Source organism: Ctenopharyngodon idella, chromosome 12, assembly GCF_019924925.1.
Source record: "Ctenopharyngodon idella isolate HZGC_01 chromosome 12, HZGC01, whole genome shotgun sequence".
NCBI lineage: Eukaryota > Metazoa > Chordata > Actinopteri > Cypriniformes > Xenocyprididae > Ctenopharyngodon > Ctenopharyngodon idella.
The window spans coordinates 14,262,749-14,282,473 of NC_067231.1; the positions used below are offsets into that span (position 1 = coordinate 14,262,749).

Below are 19,725 nucleotides of genomic sequence, written 5' to 3' on the forward strand. Positions count from 1 at the left end.
GGTGTACCTGAATTAAATTAACTGTTAACACGGGCCGACAATAAAACAGATTTATTTTTCTTTCTTTTTTTAATAAAAGCAAAAGGGAGCTTTGGTTTGCTTTATTAAAGAGTTGTCAAGTTTTTGTAAAAAAAAAAAAAGAAAAAAAGAAAAAAGAAAACCACCCATGCCCCTAGTGGCTGAATGCTCCACTTTGAACAAAAAAGATCCATCTCTCTGCCTTGCAGCCTTTAGGACCTCACAGTCTGGACGGTTTAGTTAAACTTGAGCGCAACTTAAGGCGCACATGTTCTGTCCGTTGATTTGGGGCAGGCGAATGAATTAAAAGTATGATTTTGAAGGAATAAAACACCCAAACCTTTTGCTTGACATTTCAAGGGATTTACTGCTTTAACAAACAGTTCCTGGTTGAAGAGAAGATCTAAAGTCTTAGGTGGGTTGACTGTCCTCCCAGCAAGCCTCTGTTTTAGCTTGCTACTTAGCTGATTTTTTAAATGAAGACTAACTTATATTTAACATTTTAATAATCAAGTTTTAATATTCTAGTTTTCATTTTATCCTGTGGTGTTTTAAAATAATAATTACTAAGGTAAAGAATTCTTTAAACGCGACCTCGCTGCAGCAGTTCGGGTAGCTTGCTAATTGGCTACTAGGAGAATTGTAAAGAGATTTTTTATACGAAACGCCGCAGAAAACGTCCGTTAGAATTTAATTATAAAATATTAAACTCTAGAAATATGTTTTAGATGTTTGTTGGTACTGTTTTGTGCCTGTATATAAAATTCGTCATTGATATTAATCGGTGTAAACAAACCTGAAGTTGACAGCATTAGCGGGCTAGCCGAGCGCTAGCTAGCATTAAAGCTAACCCGAATCCCGTGCAAGTTAACTTTCTCATTAATGTGTTACTCTGACAGTTTCTTTCAACGTTAAGTCGGTAAAAATGTGTTATATATTCTAAATTATATTGAGGAGTGTTTCAAGTATCGCTGAAGGATTGGTGTTAGTTGTTTTTGATATCTCAAGTCCGGAGAGAGTTGCTTTTAGTGGGTGTTTTTCTTAGGCGAGCTCGGGGATGTGCTCTCACTTGCTTATCTCACATTTTAGGCCTTAGACATTATATATCTGTAATACATACTGTTTGTGCATATAATTATGTTTTAGTTGCCAACGTTGTGCATAATTAAGTCTATAAAAGTTGTAGTCTTTTGTCTTTTCGTGACTAATTAATGCTTAATGATTCACTTGCTAGTTAGAATGATGAAAACCTATAACTGAAATGTTTTCACGTAACATTTTGTCTTTTGGGTTTTATAAAACCACATAGTAAATGTATGTTTTGCCGCTACAAAACGTTGTTTTTTGTTGTTGTTGTTATGCTTTTTTCCTTCATAATGGTTATTTGTTCTGTTTGTGATGGGTTACAGCTATGGATCCAGAACGACAGAAGCGTAAGGAAGAAATTCAGAAAGCTTTGGGATTCATTCAGTAAGTTTGTAGATTTTTGTGCTGCTCTTCTCTTCTGCTCTGTTCCAAAATTGCTAAATGTATTTGTCTTTTTTGCCATAGGTCATCTTTGCCTTTCCCTGAACCTGAAGGATATGAGGTATGATTTATGTGTAATATTTCCAAAGAAAAAATGCCCCACCTAGACAATCCATATTTATTGAATTTCATCATCTTAATTTAAATGGAAAGTCTCTTCCTTTCTTCTGCAGGCATTCCTGACTCAGCTAGTATGTAATTTGCTGGATGAAGGTAATGCAGTGTATCGTGATGGAGAGTGGAGACAGGCAGCAGTCCATTATGGCGAGGGTGTGAATGTAGCTCGCTATGCTCAGTCTGAAGCATTGGTCATTCCCCCTGAGCTGTTAGAGAGTCTTTATGTGAACCGGGCAGCTGCACATTATAGTCTGGTAAGTCTGCACGATTTTTATTGGACAGTTGGTTGACATTTAAATCTGTCATTTAAATAGTACTGCAGAAGTTACCTTTGACAAGAAATGCAACAAGCAATCAGCACAGTGAGTTTGAGAGTTATCACCAAAATATGAAACAAAATGTAATAAATCCTCATTGTCCTCAAATCGTCAATTACAAATAATTGCATCATCACACAATCGGTGTGTGCATTTCAGCGGAATATGGTGACAACTGGCCAGGTTGCAAAACATATAACACAAAACCAACAAAATTTAATGTAAGCTGACACATAATGACAGCATCAAGCACAGACTCTTTGCATAAAAGACATTGAACAGTGATTGCGGCATTTTCACAGCAGCTGTTAAATAAATGTAACCAGACTGTAACAAACTTAAGATTTGGAAAAAGTTGAACTATTATGCAGAATTACAGCAAATGTGCTTAAAGGTCGCTGAGATGGTAAATTGTCAGATCGACCAGTAATTCTGCAAAATGAATAAAGAATAAAATCCAGAATAAAATCGGTTGGCACGTGACCTATTAGATTTTAAATTATTTACCCAAAACAGCAGACAATTCCAGTAGTAAAGCTTTAGCTTCTTGGTTGATGCTGTGATCCAGGGGTATCGCTTATAATTGGGTTGGGTTGAAATGCTTTCAAAAGCTTTGGCTTTCTGCACCAAATTAAGCTCTGATGTATTTGCAACAATGTCCTCTTCACTAACATTGCTTATGTTTTGCATAGCGAATAACGCTAGCTATTTTATCAGCGTTTTTTTTTTCCCCGATCGTGGTTCCCCACAGCGGAACATGTCATAAACTTAGACCCCAGCCATTTAGATGGGCGATATGTTTGGTCAATTTTCCTGTAATTTGAAATTAGTTTCTCATTGACTTGCTACTGGCCCTCTGTAATTTCATAGCTGGAACACCAATTGGAGAACTGAAAGCATTAGGCAGAAAAATTCTAATACGGAGAAAATGGGCGTCTACACAACACAACATGAACTGAATAGGCAGATTTTAAGGGTTTATTTCCTCAAAAAGATTTAGATGTTTATTGTCAATTTATGAATTCCAAAAGTAACTTTAAAAAGTTTTAACTTTTTAAACTATTGTTAAAAATTTTTAAATATTTTTTTACAATAGTTTAGGCCCTCTCTGATTGCCCTCTTGAATTCAGTATGTGCAAATTATCATGCAGTACAGACATTTTCTGCAAATCAAACTCTTCTCTTGTCTTTTACGTTTAGGGAGAGTATGAGCGAGGAGTGCAGGACTGTGACAGCGCGCTGTGTGTGTCGGAGGGCAGTCGCAGGGCACTCTACAGAAAGGCACTTTGTCTGAGGGAGCTGGGCCGACTCAGAGAGGCTTATGAGTGTGGCACTGGATGCCTATTAACTGCCCCTCACGTATGTATTCATATGCAGAAGCAATGAAACATTAATCTGCAGTTTATATTTTTTATTCACTGCTGTGTAAAAGTTTGGGGTCATTACATTTTTTTTTTTTTTAATTAAGTTAATACTACTTTTCAGCAAGGATGCATTCAATTGATTAAAAGTGACAGTAAAGACATTTATAATGTTACATAAGATTTCTATTTCAAATGAATGCTATAGAACTTTCTTTTCAAAGAGTCCTGAAAGAAGTATTCCACAAAAATATTAAGCAGCACTGTTTTCAGCATCGATAATATCAAGAAATGCTTCTTTTGATTCGAGCATCAACATATTAAAATGATCTGTGAAGGTTCATGTGACACTAGCTATGGTTCCATCCAAAACTGTAAATTTAACTTGTGCGCAAAATTGGAATATTGCATAAAACATTTGCGAATAAAGCACTGTTTCTATCCAGTGATTCGAGAGAACAAAATTGTCACTTCCTGATAACTGGCACCAAATATCAATAGGAAAAATGTAAGTTGCTGCAGAAAGAGAAGCCACTGTTGCTCTTTTTTGTATATAGTATATAGTAAATTACTTGGAACGCAGTCGTGTAAGACAGTACTGGGAGGTAGTTAAACCGAGCCACTTTGACAACAGCAGAATGACCAAAAGAACATTTCAGATGCTGTGCAACAAGATTGGTCTGCTGGTTAGTCCAGTTATGCCGTTGCATCGTGCAGTCACATGACTTTTTTTGATGCACATCAAGACATATTTTTAGAATTTATGCTCATCTTGCCGTTTCCATCTAGCGTTTTTTTTTTTTTTTTTGGTGTATAAAAATAGGTGGATAGAAACATAGCTACTGAAAACTGGAGTAACATCTGCTGAAAAGTCAGCTTTGCCTTCACAGGAATAAAATACATTTCAAAATATATTACAATTGAAAAGTTGTTTTAAATGGTAATATTTAAAGAAATTAAAGAAATCTTATTGACCCCAAACCTTTGAATATTAGTGTATATAAATATATGTATAATATATGCAGTTAGAAATGTTTATGCCTTATTTTGCAAATTCTTGTAATGCTTCTCTAACAAAACATTGTTTGCTTACTTTATTTTACACAGGACAGGCAAGTCAGTGAGCTTGCTCAGGATCTAGCTAACAAACTTGGTTTGAAAATTCGCAAAGCATACGTCAGCCCTCAGGTTTGTCTTTTAGATTAAATGATATTAGTTTTAAATATTGATAATTTGCCAATTATATAGTTGTCCTAACATGCACTTTTTATTTCAGCTTGATTCTACAACATCTGGGGCAGACAGCAATGGAGAAACTAATTCTCATACAGGGGAGGCAAGTTTTATAACAATTGGTCAATAAAGTAGTTAAAAGTAGTAAAAAATTGGTTTATAAAATAAAAGCTATTTTGTACAAATAAGAATTGCATGGTTTGGATTAAATTAACCAACCTCCCTGCTCTTTCTTTTCAGACCTCCTCAAATGGTCTTGAGTCTTTGACTGATATTGGATCAGGTATTTTATATATAGCATACATACTAGGGGTGTAACGGATCGTAGTTTAACCATCATAGAGTGACAGTTTTTCATGTGTATGTTTTTTTTTTTTTTTTTTTTTTTTTTTTTTTTTGTCTTGCCAATTTACACATTCAAGTAATTTTAAACCATTTCAGCGCAAGAAGAGCACTCATGCACTGTTATCTGTGCACAGAGAGGTGCGTTTCAGACAGCGTGCAATCACAGAATCGATTTCTCTTTCACGTCTTTTTGTGCTTGAATGGATACATACATACAAAATTGTCTAAATGGCCATCTTGGCTAGTATTCATGTAAACACAGTCGCTTATGTCTTAAGTGAACGTAAACAGTTGAGAAAGAAATCGGATGTCTATTATTATATTGGATCCATGCATTAGCTCTTAAAGTGACAGCAGCCTATAAATATCTGCTTCTGTTTATGTTAGTAATGTTAATCAAACATCAAAACACAGCTTTATCAAAGATTAATCTATATTTAATTTATACAGTGAACACTATGCAGCATTATCTTACATTTAAGTTTCTGTACCTGAATACTACTGTTAGACCTTACTTTATTTGTAACTTTGTTATATTGAATTTATATTTGCTTTTAATAATAAGTGTATTTGTAATTCTTGTTTTTTTTTTTTTTTTTTTTTTTTTTACTGACTGTTCACTTGTCTTTAATAATGTTTGAACTTTTTGCTGATCCGAAAAAAGATCCGATCCATGACTCAAAAACCGTAATATGATCCGAACCGTGAGTTTTGTGATCCGTTGCACCACTAATACATACATATGTGGTCATTCCATGTCAACTCAACCAGATGTCTCTGGCAAAAAATGTTGATTTTGATCTTTTTTTTTTTTTTTTTTTTGCATAAATGAAGAAGAAAGCCAAAATATTAAATGTCACAGATGTATATTTACTTTATACAGGGGGGTCAAAATGACAATTTTCACCTGAGATTTGGAGGCAGATTACAGGAGGGTAAAATGACTTTAGAAAGATGGCAGCATCATTATTTAATTTTTACACAGAGATTGATAATTCTTTTAGTAAAATCTGTTGACTTTAGCTATCTTTGTTGCATTATTTGCCCACGGTGACAGTTCAAAAATAGGAAAACTTGTTTTTTGCCTGAAGTTTACATACCTGGAACTCAAGAACTATTAAAAATAACTTTAATAGGATTTTAGATTCTAGTTCTTAAACTTTTCTTTTGGTATATTAATTTAAGGCCCATTATGTTCATTTCCAGAGATATGGGGAATTCAGTGTGGCTCCACAAGTAAATTGGTAAATTGTTTTTAGTGGTCAAAAACTAAGTGTGGGTCACTTTGCATACAGTGATACTTTTTTCTTTCAAAGAGAAACAGCTGAAGAACAAATAATGTTGAAACTAGAAATGTCTCGTTTTTTTTTTCTATCAACACATAGATAGAACGTACCTGTCTGGAGTGCCATAAATATTGCTTTTGCTTGTCTGTAACACAAAAAGTATTACAGATACTTTATCCTTCTAGATTCTCATTCTTATTAAAATTTTCTTTTGTAATCCTCATTTGTAAGGCCCTATATGGTTCAGTCCCATAGATATGGGGATCTCAATGTGACTCCATGTCCAAATGATTGAATTTTTGCCCATTTTAAATGGTCGAAAACCAAATGTGGTCAACTTTTCAAACAGCTGATACTTAGTGTTTAAAGAAGAATGTCTGAAGAACAAATAATACTGAAACTAGAAATGTATCTTGTTTCTTTCTATCAAAACAATTGTGTATAACATACTTACCTGAGTGCAAAAAAAAATATTTTTCCGAAGTTTGCATGTATGTAACGAAGTATTGAAGATATCTTAATATCATTTTAGAGTCTTGTTCCTGTGAAACATTTCTTTTGGAATCTTTATTTTTAAGGCCCTATACGGTTCAGTCTTAGAGATATTGGGATGTCAATGCGGTAACATAGTTACAATACTGTGAAGTTTTGAGTTACATGCACGCAAACTTTGGAAAAACAATATTTATGGCAATATCTATTTATGCGATTGTGTTATAGAAAAAAAAATTTAGATAAATTTCTAGTTTCAACATTTTTTGTTCTTCAGCTTCAGAATCTAAAAAGATATTAAGAGATCTTTCATAGTTTACAGGCATGCAAACTTTGGGCAAAAAACACAAGTGTGTTTTCTCATTTTTGAACTGTCATCGTTGGCATATAATGCAACAAAGATTTCTGAAGTTAACAGATTTTACTAATAGACCTACCAATCTCTGGGAAAATAAAATAATGATGCTGAAATTTGGTTGATGTGACACAGAATGACCCTATAGCATTTAAAATTATGATTAAAATATATGAACGTAATCATTAAGCATATATGAATAGGTGAGTCAGTTTATTCATCTGTTTATCCCACAGACTTAACAAGTGCCCAATGCATCCCTGCCCCTCTGGCCACACCAATCCCAGTCAGTGATGACCCTCAGATTCCCTCACAGAACCCTGTTGTGCCCCAAGACATGCCAGAAAGCCCAAGTCAGGAGCCGTCAGGGCGGGTGCCATACTCTGTGCCTGTATCTGAACACATGGGAGAATGTGTGATGAATGAGGACACCTCATGTCTGGACACCTTGCTGGAAAGTATTCCCAAAGGAGCTGAGGTCAGCGTGGTGAGTGTAATGGAGAGCTGCAGGGAGGGACAGTAGGACGTTTTCATTCAATACTGGATTGATCAGTGTAAAAGTACCTAATATTTACTTGTCTCTCCATCAGAACCCAGTTCAGGGGGCTATTCCAACTAACCTACCAAACACTGCTGTGGGTTTGAGACCCCCATACTCTCCGGGCCTCCCAGCCTCGTCAGGCCAGCTCACGACTCCATTTTTCAACTCTGCTGTCAGTCCGCTCCCCCCACTGGAGAGCTTCTCAGTGCTAGGTCAAAGTGAAGCCTCTTCCCAGACAATGGACTCCCTTGGCTCCTTCAGCTCTGGGGCTGGAGACACTGCAGGGAAGGGCGGGTCTGGATCACTGAGCACAGGAGGACTGGATTCCCTCTCTGAGTACACACTTCCTGGTGAGTGTTTTAACTGACTTGGTGTGTGAAACTACCGTTCAAAAGTTTGGAAAAACGTTTTGGAAATAAATTGATACTTTTAGTCAGCAAGAATGCATTAATTTGAACAAAAGTGACAGTAAAGGCATTTATAACACTACAAAATATTTCCATTTTGAAATGCTGTCCTTTTAATTCATCAAAGAATCCTAAAAAAAAGTTTAATGGTTTCTATAAATATATTAATCAGCACATTCGTTATGAACATTAATAATTTTTTTTTGAACAACAAATCAGAATATTAGAATGATTTCTGAAGGTTTGTTTCACTGAATACTGGAGTAATGGCTGCTGAAAATGCTACATGTCAGCGCTGCCCACAAGGTTACTGGCTCCGATAAATATGTTACTGTTTTTACTGTATTTGATCAAATGAATGCAGCCTTGGTGAGCATAAGAGACTTCTTTTAAAAACACTAAAAAAAAAAAATCTTACTAATGCTAAACTTTTGAAAGTTAGTGTATCTGTATTTGAATAATGCAGAAAATGTATTGACATGATAATAATTTGATATTGATAACTTGAGCATTTTTATCCTATTAACATTCCTTTCCTTACAAATCTTAGGTGGACGAATCTCTCACAGTTTCATCCCCAGTTTGCGTAATCATAATGCCGCCAGTGCAGTGAGTCATAACTGTTCTGTTCTTCAGTCTTACTCATGAACTCAACATGAACGTCTTTAAATGTTTGTAAAAATGGTTCGCAATCACCTGGTCAGAGAACTGTCCTTTGCTTCCAGCAGAATGGCCCAGTCGGTACCAACCTTTCTCTGCTGTCACGAAACCCTTTGGCTGCCACACACGAGTTCAGACAGGCCTGTAATGCTTGCTACAGTCGCATAGGTACTGAATCCCATAATGTGTGATTTGAAAAAAGAGTTACATATTGGAACTATTCCTAAACATGCTATACCTGTCTGAAAGAGGTGGATCTTTTCTTAATTAGGGCCTCGGGTCATGGACTACCATTATCAGCCTGATGCAGCGCATCGCTGCAAGAGAGATGTGCTGCTCTGTCGCCTCAAATCCTCAGACGACCCCACCTGGAAAAGGGTGCGACCCCGTCCAGCTCGTAATAACTTTCTTGGGGCGTTTGTTCTCTGCAAAGGTATGGCTCTGTGTTTATTATGTGTATTACTTATGTTTATTATTATGTCAGCGTTGGTTTTGTTATCAGTAATGTCAGATTTTTTTCTTCCCATTAAAAAAAAAAAAAATAGTAATTCCTAATTAATATTGCTTTATTAAAAATATATACATTATATTAATGCATAATTAATAATGATTCTTAAATGATTTTTTTTTTGTTTTGTTTTTTTTGTCATCATCATTCTGTTTTTCCAGAGGTACAAGAGCGTCAGGAGTGCCAGTATGGTGAAAACTGCACTTTTGCCTATTGCCAGGAGGAGATAGATGTGTGGACCCAAGAGAGGAAGGGAGCTCTAAGTCGTGAGCTTCTGTTTGACCCTCTGGGCACCAATGAACGACGGGCCCTCAGTGTCACCCGTCTCCTTCAGCTCCATATGGGCATGTTTATGTTCCTCTGTGAGGTAATGTGTGTCTTCTTATGTAATACTTGTCTCATACCTAGAAATTATTCTTGTTTAGAAATGCTAAATTGTTATTCTGGCCTCTGCTTTCCTTTAGGAATGTTTTGACAGTAAGCCTCGTATCATTAGCAAGCGAAGCAAAGAGAATCTCGCTGTGTGTTCCAACCTCACTGCACGACATCCCTTTGACGATAACAAGTGAGTCATCATCTCCCGACTTCTGTCTTTTTATTGAGACTTTGATCACTAATATGATTTTGCAGCTCTAAAGTGGCCATCGCATTATATCTCCTCTCATATGTTTGTCTCTTACAATGCCATCTATCCGGACAGGTGCCTGGTGCACGTGGTTCGCTCAGCAAACGTGCGCTACAGTAAAGTACGCCCTCTTCACCCACTCTGCCAGTTTGACGTGTGCCGCCATGAGGTGCGATATGGCTGCCAGCGGGAGGATAGTTGTTCCTTTGCACATTCAGTCATAGAACTCAAGTGTTGGGTGCTTCAGCAGGACACAGGTACATAAGACATGCTATAATATTATTTGTATGCATGCACACTGCAGTCTAATGTTTTACCTTAGTATCCTTATCAAGCTTTTGTTTATGCTGTAAAATGTTTATGCATTTTTAAAAATGTTTGATGGCTGTATTTTGTGACGTCATCCATTAATTTCAAAAACTTTACTTAAAGGGTTAGTTCACCCACAAATGAAAATTCTGTCATCATTAATCACCCTCATGTCGTTCTGAACCTGTAAGACTTTCATTCATCTTCAGAACACAAATTAAGTTATTTTTAATAAAATGTGAGAGTTTTCTGTCCCTCCATAGACCGCAACTACCTTTTACACACTTTTACGCTTGAAAAATTTCATAAAGAGATAATAAAACTGTTCCATATGAATTGAACGTTTTAGTCCAAATTTTCTGAAAATACACAATCACTTTATATGCTGATTAGATTTAATTCCATTTTATTCACGTATATACATTTATCAACGCACACTTAAGTTATGACAAACGGAAGCTCAATCATGCTTGCTTGACGTGCGAGAACCAATGAGGTTCATTCTCGTGTGTTATGCAGCATGTTTGAACTTCCGTAAGAACCAATGAGGTTTGTTCTTGTGCGTCAAGCAGGTTCAGTTGAGCTTCTGTTTGTTTGCTGATCAATGTTAATATGTAAATAAAATATTGTTAAATTGTAACTAGGGCTGGACGATATGACTTAAAATCAAAATCTCGATTAATTGAACATTTTTACCTCAATTACGATTTGTGAACGATTATTTTGCACAGTACCACAATATTTTACAATATTACTGATTTTACTGTATTTTTTAACAAATAAATGCTGTCCCCATGATCATATGATACTTTTCAAAACTCACCAAAAAATCTCACCAAACCCCAACTTTTTGTAGTGTAGGGCATTACTGTCACTTTCGCTGCCGTTTTTGCCCCACGCCCCGGTTTATCACTTGTCTTTGAATCGGATAATTGAAAGCTGATAGTAAAAATGAGCTGCATGATGATTTTTTTGTTTGTGCTTATTTCTTACCTGTCAGGCATTACCCATGAGGAGATGGTGCAGGAGTCAAAGAGACACTGGCACCGATTGGAACAGAATGCACAAAGACAGAAGGTGAGGCTTTGACAAAGAACGCCACTGTGCTGTCTCACAAACACTCATCATTACTGAAATCTAGTCCTTTCATTTGATTGCTTTTTGTTGGTTCAAGTCTGATTTACAAAACAAGTCTTTCTTTCTTCACCGCCGTCTTCAGCCCATGCTCGGGCCACACCAGCCCAGCGGGAGCAGCAGTAACAGCAGTGCTGTGAGCGGTAGTGCTGTGGTCTCTGGAGGGGTGGGAGGAGACTGCATCGGCGGCGGAAGCACAGGAGGAGGAGGTGGAGGAGGACTTGTAGGATGCGGTCGAGGGCGGGGCCTGAATCTGAAGATGAAGTTTGTGTGTGGACAGTGTTGGAGGGAGGGCCAGGTCAATGAGCCAGACAAGTCTTTGAAGTACTGCACTGCCAAAGCCAGGCACAGGTTAGCTTCTCTTATTCAAGAAAGCATCATCTTACCACCAGGATGCTCATTAAAAATTAACGTGCCTACAATATTTACTGGAACAGTTGTAATGTGACTGCTTTTATTAGACACAGTAGACAGCATCTTTGCTGATGGTTCTTGGTGTTATTATGGTATAATGCTTCTTTCTGCTTTGTCCGTTCTTTCCAGCTGGACAAAAGAGCGCAGGGTGTTGCTAGTGAAATCGTTTGAGAAGAAAAAGTGGGTGGTAGTGCGGCCGCTGCCTTTTTCCCGTACCTACCCCCAACAATATGATGTAAGTCAGTCCTTTGTTGATTAAATTATTGTGACAGCAAACAGAAACTGTTTTGTCAGGTTCTTCAGCAGGTTGTAGTTTTGACACTGAGCTGCAGTGCTGTTCTTATGATCTGTTAAACATCATACAATGTAATGTTTATGATAATGGAAGTTCTTATGCCTATGATTTGTTATGAAGAGATACAGGCTGCATTCGAAATCGCATACTTCCCTACTATATAGTAGGCCAAAAACAGTATGTGACAAAAGAAGCATGTTCGAATTCACAGCACTCATAAAAGAGTAGGCAAAAAGTCCCTGGATGACCTAATTCTTTCAGTGAGATTCTGAAGCATGCATACGATGGACACTTTAGTATCCCATGAGGCCATGGGAGAGGATTTGTGAATGGCATGTGACTGACTTTGGTAGGTCACATGATAATGACAACATAGTGAATGTAGTGCGTCTGGATTACATTCATACTACGCATGTTCATACTATACAGTGTTGGGGAGCAACGGAATACATGTAACGGCGTTACGTAATCAGGATACCAAAATCCAGTAACTGTAATTCGTTACAGTTACGTCAAAAAAACGTAGTAATCAGATTACAGTTACATTTTGAAAAAAGGGGGGATACTATCAGGATTACAATCGTTTCATTTAAAACTAAATAAATCATTATTTTGCCATAATAACACACATTAAGCACTGCTTGATTATACAGTATTTCCTGGTTCTGTTGTCATGACTCGCGCGAGCCACCCGCTGGTGCATGCGCAAATAACACCCGTCTACAATCACCTCAGACACAGATTGAATCACTGCTGCTAGTTGAAATGATGCTGCCCGCGGGGAAAAACGCTTTCAATTCATGGAAATTTCGCTGCTATTTTGTTTTCAAAGAAAAAAATGCAAACGACATGGTTGTACAGTGCAAACTCTGCCTTCCAGCTACGAAAACACTTTCTTTATCAAAGGGCTAAAACAATAATCTGTAATACCATACTGTAGCCACTAGATGTCTGAATAGCCCTTTACACACATACACATACACATATATATATATATATATATATATATATATATATATATATATATATTTTTTTTTTTATATTTTTAGGTCTGTGTATTCCCAAGTTGTGGAAATTAGACATGATTGCTTAGTTTTAATAGTTTTTAAAAGTAACCAAAATGCTAAACATTAAAATTAAAGCAGAACAAACATGAACAGAAATGTTTGATCTGAGCTTGTTCAGTTTGGTTATGATCTGATGTGACTTTTATATTTTTAAGCTCTAAACAACAACAATGATAATAATATTGCAATAGATAATTTATCAGATTTTTAAAATATTTTTATTGTTGAGATCCATTCAAAAGTATGGAACGTGTAAAATTTAAAAACTTGCAGAAATTGAGAAGAAAGAAATAAAATTAAATTTAAAAATGCAATTTATTTACAGTAAAGTTGCCCCCCCCCCCAATTTCTTTCGTTCTTTTTTTTTTTTTTATGCATGTGACCTTGAAGTAATTCAAAAGTAATCAGATTACATTACCTTCATATTGTGGTACTTGGATTACGTTACTGAATACTTTTTTTATGAAGTAATTTGTAACTGTAACGGAATACATTTTTAAAGTAACCCTCCCAAGCCTGATACTATATAGAACATACTTTTTTAGCAGTCACGGAATATCTACTCAAAAGAGAATGCGATTTTGGATGCAGCCATAGTATCTATCAGCAACAATTCAGTGTATTATGTGATGATTCTGTTCAGACAGAGATAAGTTGTTGAATACATATTTCCAGTAAATATCTTAATATCATTGTAATTATTAGGGCTGGGTATCAGTATGGATTTCCCAATTTGATTCTGATTCACAAGGTCTTAATTTGATATCCTACAGATTCATTTGTCAAAATTTCATGTACATACAATTTTTTCTTAAGGGGAAAAACTCTTTCCCAAACTAATTCTGGTTTTATTAACCTATACAAGGAATGCACTTGGTGCATTACAATCATATTAAAGGTTAAAATTAACAACAGAGCCTAAATCAATTCAAATGCTATTTATGTTTAGATAGATCTGAGTTCAATTTGTGTTGAAAATATAATCATTTAAATAGTGGCTGCCATAGCTAGTTTTCATGACAGATCTATTCAAACATACATTAAGAAATCACTAACAGGCAAAAATATAATGAGTATATAATAGAATATGTATATATTTAACTTGTTAACTAATGAGCGATTACGTATGATGTGATATATTTCAGTAAGTTTACTGTTTTATTCAAACACACCTTCTGATGTTCATTCACATTTATTTTGTGCTTTAACTAGTAGTAAAGTGGAAGAGTTGATCGCTTCAGCAATCTGTCGTGCCACAAAGAGCATCAAAACGGCATTTAACGACTTTGAAAACGGAGACTTTTCATATCAAAAGTAACAAAGCACAATTATTGGATGGCAGGCACGCTACAAATAATGTTTAGTGAAGTTTAACTTGTGTATCGACTGAAAACAGCATGGACTAAAAAATAGCTACTTGCGATAAAACCGATAGTATATTAAAATGAAGATCGGTTAAATCTGGAAATTTTCAACCCAGCCCTCATAATTATCATAATTTATGTAAAATCTTGGGAGTGTCATCCAATAATGTTTTGGAAATTATAATGTTAGAGCCCCCCACTCAGCAATTTTTGTTAATTTTCCAGCTTAAATTTAATAAGGCACTAATCTTAAACTTCTCTGGAAGGTTTAAACCCTGGAAGAGTTGCCAGCAAACATAGCTTAAAATGAACTGTGAAGAGTTGGACCATTGTTTCCATTTTAAAATCACTTACAATAAATGAATTGAGAAATCTGAGTGTTGTTCCATAATCTCTGACTATCCATTTGTGCTTGCAGATGTGTGTTCATGTCATGAAACAGAAGAAGTGCCACTATATTGGGAACTGTTCTTTTGCACACAGTTTGGAGGAGAGGGATGTGTGGACCTATATGAAAAACAACAGCTGTGAGAATCCACTTCCTTCAACTAAATGATTCAGAGCTTAAGTTAACAAAAAATCATTTTTTGTTTTGTGGGAGTGATCCAGTGATGTTAATGCGTTTTAACATGAGCTGTGTATCTTTCTGTGATCTCTAAGTGAGAGATATGCAGCAGATGTACGAGATGTGGCTATCATTGACCAATCAGAACCGGCGTGCAGATGGCACCCTCATGACTCCACCCCCAGAAGAAAAACAGATCGCCATGCCAACTGACTATTCTGAGTCAATGGTGGGTGGCTGCAGAGGAAAATGATTTGTTTCTGTGATTAAGTGGACAGAAAATGGAAAGCTCTTATTCTTATTGTTTTTAAACCGCATATATCTTTATCAGTATCCCTTTACTTATCTGTGGTGTGAACGGGCCTTTATCATTGTTCTTTCTGACAGGTTGGGCGACGGATGTCTGGTGGTGGAGGGGATCTGTGACCTGGGCCGAGAGTGTGCAGTTACAGGTGGTCTGGATGAGTCTTCCTGTTCAGATATCAGCTTCTAAGGCCCTTCCCCACTCTTTCAGTGCCACTCTGGGAAGTACGAAGCTCTGTTGCCCTTCAAGGCAAGAGCGCCTGACTATAGGAATAACACAGTGATTGTTGCCACATACACACACCACATGCTATTTCACTCATTATCAAACACATTCGCCCACTCACTGACATGACACTTGGCACAGGCCCGTAGGGTGTCATGTATGTGAGTGCACATTGGTACTTTTACAGCTAACTCAAGTAAGGGCAGTTTTTATGTTCCTTAAACACATTTATGAGGAGTTGATTATCTGTTTCCACAGTGCTTTTTGAACTCAAACCCAAAACTGACTGGTTCTCCCTGTATCAAATCAAAGCACCTGTCATGAAGGCCACTCATGTTTCAGTCAAGTATGTGGTGTCAGATGGCAGATTAATGATTTTGTCTGAAGTTATGAAGTGGTGCTTAACTCTGTGTTCCTGCCATATTGGTAGAAGAGTTTGAATGTACAGCCAAAAGTGGCCATTTACAAGAAATTTGAGATTTGTTCAGATGTCGAATGTATTTGATACACCAAGGCAATTAATTATGGACTAACTAAGTAAAAACAACCCCAACAACACCTGCGTGGATGCTTGCATAATGCCAGTCACAGATCTTGCACTGACATGCACTCATTTCCTCATTCTTTTGGATTGCACTGAGTGAGTTTGGCAGTGCTTGATAAAGAGTAGGATAGAATGCACATGAGGACTGTTTGCAGTCTGGAGTGATCTGACAATTTGGATTGAAACACTTTGTTCTTTTTTTTTTTTTTTTTTTTTTTTTTTTTTTTTTTGGTTTGAGTCATTGATGGTTGAAATATGCTCCCGTGTTTGTCTCATTCGAGCTATTAGATTGGGATTTTAAGTGCGTAATCTATAAAACCCATAAACATGCTACTAGGAGACTCCTGTTCACCACAGTTCAACACGGGCTAGTTGCTAATTTGTTTAAAGTTTCATATTAGAAGCATGAACGGAGACACATTAGCAAGAAAATAGGCAAAAGAGTTCTACTTGCCCTGCCTATGCCTAGTTATATTCAAAATATACTGTCAAGACATGCAGTGCTACCCTTAGTATGCCTTGTCCTTACTTTCAGTGGACATGATATATATATATATATATATATATATATAAATACACAAACACACACACAAATATATCTACTATATTGGCATACTACTAATGATTATTGATAACTTAGCAGTTAAGCTTAATTAAGTATAACCTTACCTTGTATTGATTACATAGAACTTCTTGTTATTAAGCTATGCTATATGACATGTATTGCTGATTAGATGGTTAGTGTTTTTTTTCTTATGAGTCACTACAGAAGTGTCTGTTTTGTGAGGTCTAGATGAGAATCTGCTGCCCCAAACTGCCTATAAATTCCTGAAATGGTTTGTTGTTTAAAAATAAAAAGAGAAAAGAATCAAGTTTGTACCTTGTTGCATTGAACTTCAGGGTTTAAATGACATGTGAAGGAGCAGATTTGGGCCTGGTAGCAGATTCCAGCTGGTATGGAGATTGAGAGGGACGTTCTGGAGTGACCTAGTACGCTTTACCGAGGGATCATATTATTACTACTGCTATTATTATGATGATGACACTGATGATAATGATTGTCATTATGACTACTTCTATCTTCCTATATGCTATTGATATATGTATATGTTAATTGCTATGTATAACACTTTAAATATATGTATCCATGTATGAATATAATACTTAACAGTGAATTATGTCTATGTATGCTTAGTGAGCTGTCCAGAATAGAGGAATTGAGATCCTAGGGTAGTTATGTCTTTTTTCTTCAACCTAAACTCAATGAAAAGCAAGCGACACCATTAACGTATAGAGTGTCATGCTTTTGCTGTGTTTTAGTTACTGTTTTCTGAAACTTTGAATCTCTTTTAAGAGGGTTTATAAAGTTGTTGTAGTAAAGAGACATCTTTAAAAAAAAAAAAACTACATGCCTTAGCAAATTCCCTCTGCACCATATTCCTGATTGTTTTAGTCGATTCTCACAGCGCTATACTGTGACGGAACACAAAGCATACATGGATATTTATGTTTGTCTGCATAGCGCCTTATACATTTATATATGATTATAAATACCTTAACAAATAATCCTACTCTTTCAGTATAATGATATATATACACCGTTAGGCAACTTGTTTAAGGAAATAGGGGAGGGAAGTGTATCGTAATTGTTCTCTGACAATGGTTTTGCACGTAACTCGCATTTAAAATATTCTGAGGAGCATGATCATGCTAGATCATGGCAGAGCTGAGGTAGTGTGCATAACCGTAGAGATAAAGAGAACACAACCTGAGAACAAAGAAGCTCAGTTAACAGTCTCTCTTGCTCAAATATGGGATGGAGTTGGCAATCATTCATATTCATATCAAAGGGTTAGTACTGCTGGCCATTGACTATCTGAAGGCTGCAGTAATGGTCATCTACTCATCATCCTCATTCTCCACTTGAGTTTATTTTATCACAGAACTGGAACGTTCTGGGCTTTCTGGACGGACACCAAGGAAGATTGCCCATTTTAAAATGACCTTTGTTTTTCACACTTTCTGGATGGAGTGTAAAACAGAAATATGTTCATCACAATCCATGTTCAGCCTAAAAAGACAATATGGGATTTAGCAAATGTTGGATTATATCGGTTGAGACATTTCTGTTAAGATGGCTTTATTTTTCACCTGCATAGATAACCAGTAAAAATCAGGGGTTTGAAAAAATGAAAAGGTAAAACAACAATGCCTCTTTTTGTACTGTATTTTTACATTTGTTTGTTTGGTTTCTCCTTTTTCTCCCTGGTTGGAAGTGATATATTGATCACAGTGGACCAAATCTCATGAAAGTGTTTAACAATAAATAGACTGTTTTAGAAAATGTGTGATATTTTATTGCTTTTTATTGAATTCCTTTTAAAGACATTTTTAAATCAAACTTCCAAGTTGTGACTTCCAACATGTGTTAGCTTTGAGGTTATCCATGTCCTAGCGTACAACAATAACAAAATGCATTTTAGGAAATGTTTAAAATGTACAGTATCTTTCTGCACTGTAAACCAGAATAAAATTGAGGCAAACGGTTGCCTCAAATTTTTTAAGTTAAGAAATTCAAAGTTTAAGCAATAGAACTGGCAGATTCATTTTTAGATGTTCTTAACTTGAAATGTTTGAGTACACTAATTCATACATTTAACTTAAAATTATCATGTTACCTCCACATAAACATTTTTAGTGTAAACTTGCAAGCTAATTCATAAAATGCTAATTTGCTAACATGTTAACAATCGCATAGTATAGTACTTTCTGAACGAGTACAGCAATATAAAGCATTTAACATACTCGCTCTCAAACCAAGCCGCAAGCACCCCTTGTCACCATGATCATGATTAGCATAAAGCATTCATCACAACTAAATCCCCCACTTAAAATTAATCTTGCGCAAAAAAACAAACATAATTAATTTTAGCATTTACTCTCCCTTACGAGTGCCATCGGCAAAGCATGCTGGGAAATAGAAATACCAGCCCAGTTTCAGTTAAACTTAAGTTTGTTTAAATTAAAAGAAATTAGTTCATAAAACTCAAAACAATGAAACAGTTCAATTTACTTAAAATGCATCAGTTCTGTGAACTTGAAAGAAAAAGAAAGTGCTAAAATTTGTCCTACACAAATCAATTAATTATTTTGAGTGTAAGGGTTTACAGTGTGGGAATTAATTATAAATATTGATGTCTCATCCTGCACTACATATACACTGCTCAAAAAAATTAAAGGAACACTTTTTAATCAGAGAATAGCATTAAATCCTGGGATATTGACCTGGTCAGTTAAGTAGCAGAGGGGGTTGTTAATCAGTTTCAGCTGCTTTGGTGTTAATAAAATTAACTAGATGGGCAACAATGAGACGACCCCCAAAACAGGAATGGTTTTACAGGTGGAGGCCACTGACATTTTTTTCCCTATTCATTTTTTCTGACTGTTTTTCACTAGGTTTGCATTTGGCTAGGGTCAGTGTCACTACTGGTTGCATGAGGCGATACCTGGATTGGATGTGTTTTCAAAGTGTTCCTTTAATTTTTTTGTGCAGTGTATTTTGTCCAATCAAAGTCCCTTCCCCCAATTCATAAGTTTCACATGGTGACACACCTTTAACCTGGAGGGCAAAACAAGGCTTTCCTCCATTGCCTACCAGTTATTTTTACCAGATTCGTACTAAGTACTAATATAGTAAGTGATATTAAAAGAC

At 36.1% G+C, this 19,725-nt stretch overlaps 1 protein-coding gene across 2 annotated transcripts; it reads left to right on the forward strand.

The window, feature by feature from the left end:
- Positions 1-190: 190 nt before the first annotated feature.
- zc3h7bb (zinc finger CCCH-type containing 7Bb) lies at positions 191-18,357 on the forward strand. 2 transcript variants are annotated; one of them, XM_051913977.1, is made up of 22 exons: positions 191-433; positions 1,428-1,488; positions 1,570-1,606; positions 1,719-1,916; positions 3,180-3,338; positions 4,448-4,528; positions 4,617-4,676; positions 4,814-4,856; positions 7,288-7,538; positions 7,642-7,942; positions 8,550-8,608; positions 8,725-8,827; positions 8,931-9,092; positions 9,329-9,534; positions 9,632-9,732; positions 9,868-10,049; positions 11,102-11,178; positions 11,321-11,586; positions 11,779-11,884; positions 14,794-14,902; positions 15,036-15,169; positions 15,328-18,357. In XM_051913977.1, exons 2-22 carry the CDS (start codon positions 1,430-1,432, stop codon positions 15,364-15,366), a joined length of 2,733 nt encoding a protein of 910 aa, XP_051769937.1. In that variant the 5' UTR covers positions 191-433; positions 1,428-1,429; the 3' UTR covers positions 15,367-18,357. The 2 variants fall into 2 exon arrangements, with proteins under 2 accessions (XP_051769937.1, XP_051769938.1); XM_051913978.1 differs by having other exon boundaries at positions 8,728-8,827.
- The last annotated feature ends 1,368 nt before the right edge of the window (positions 18,358-19,725 follow it).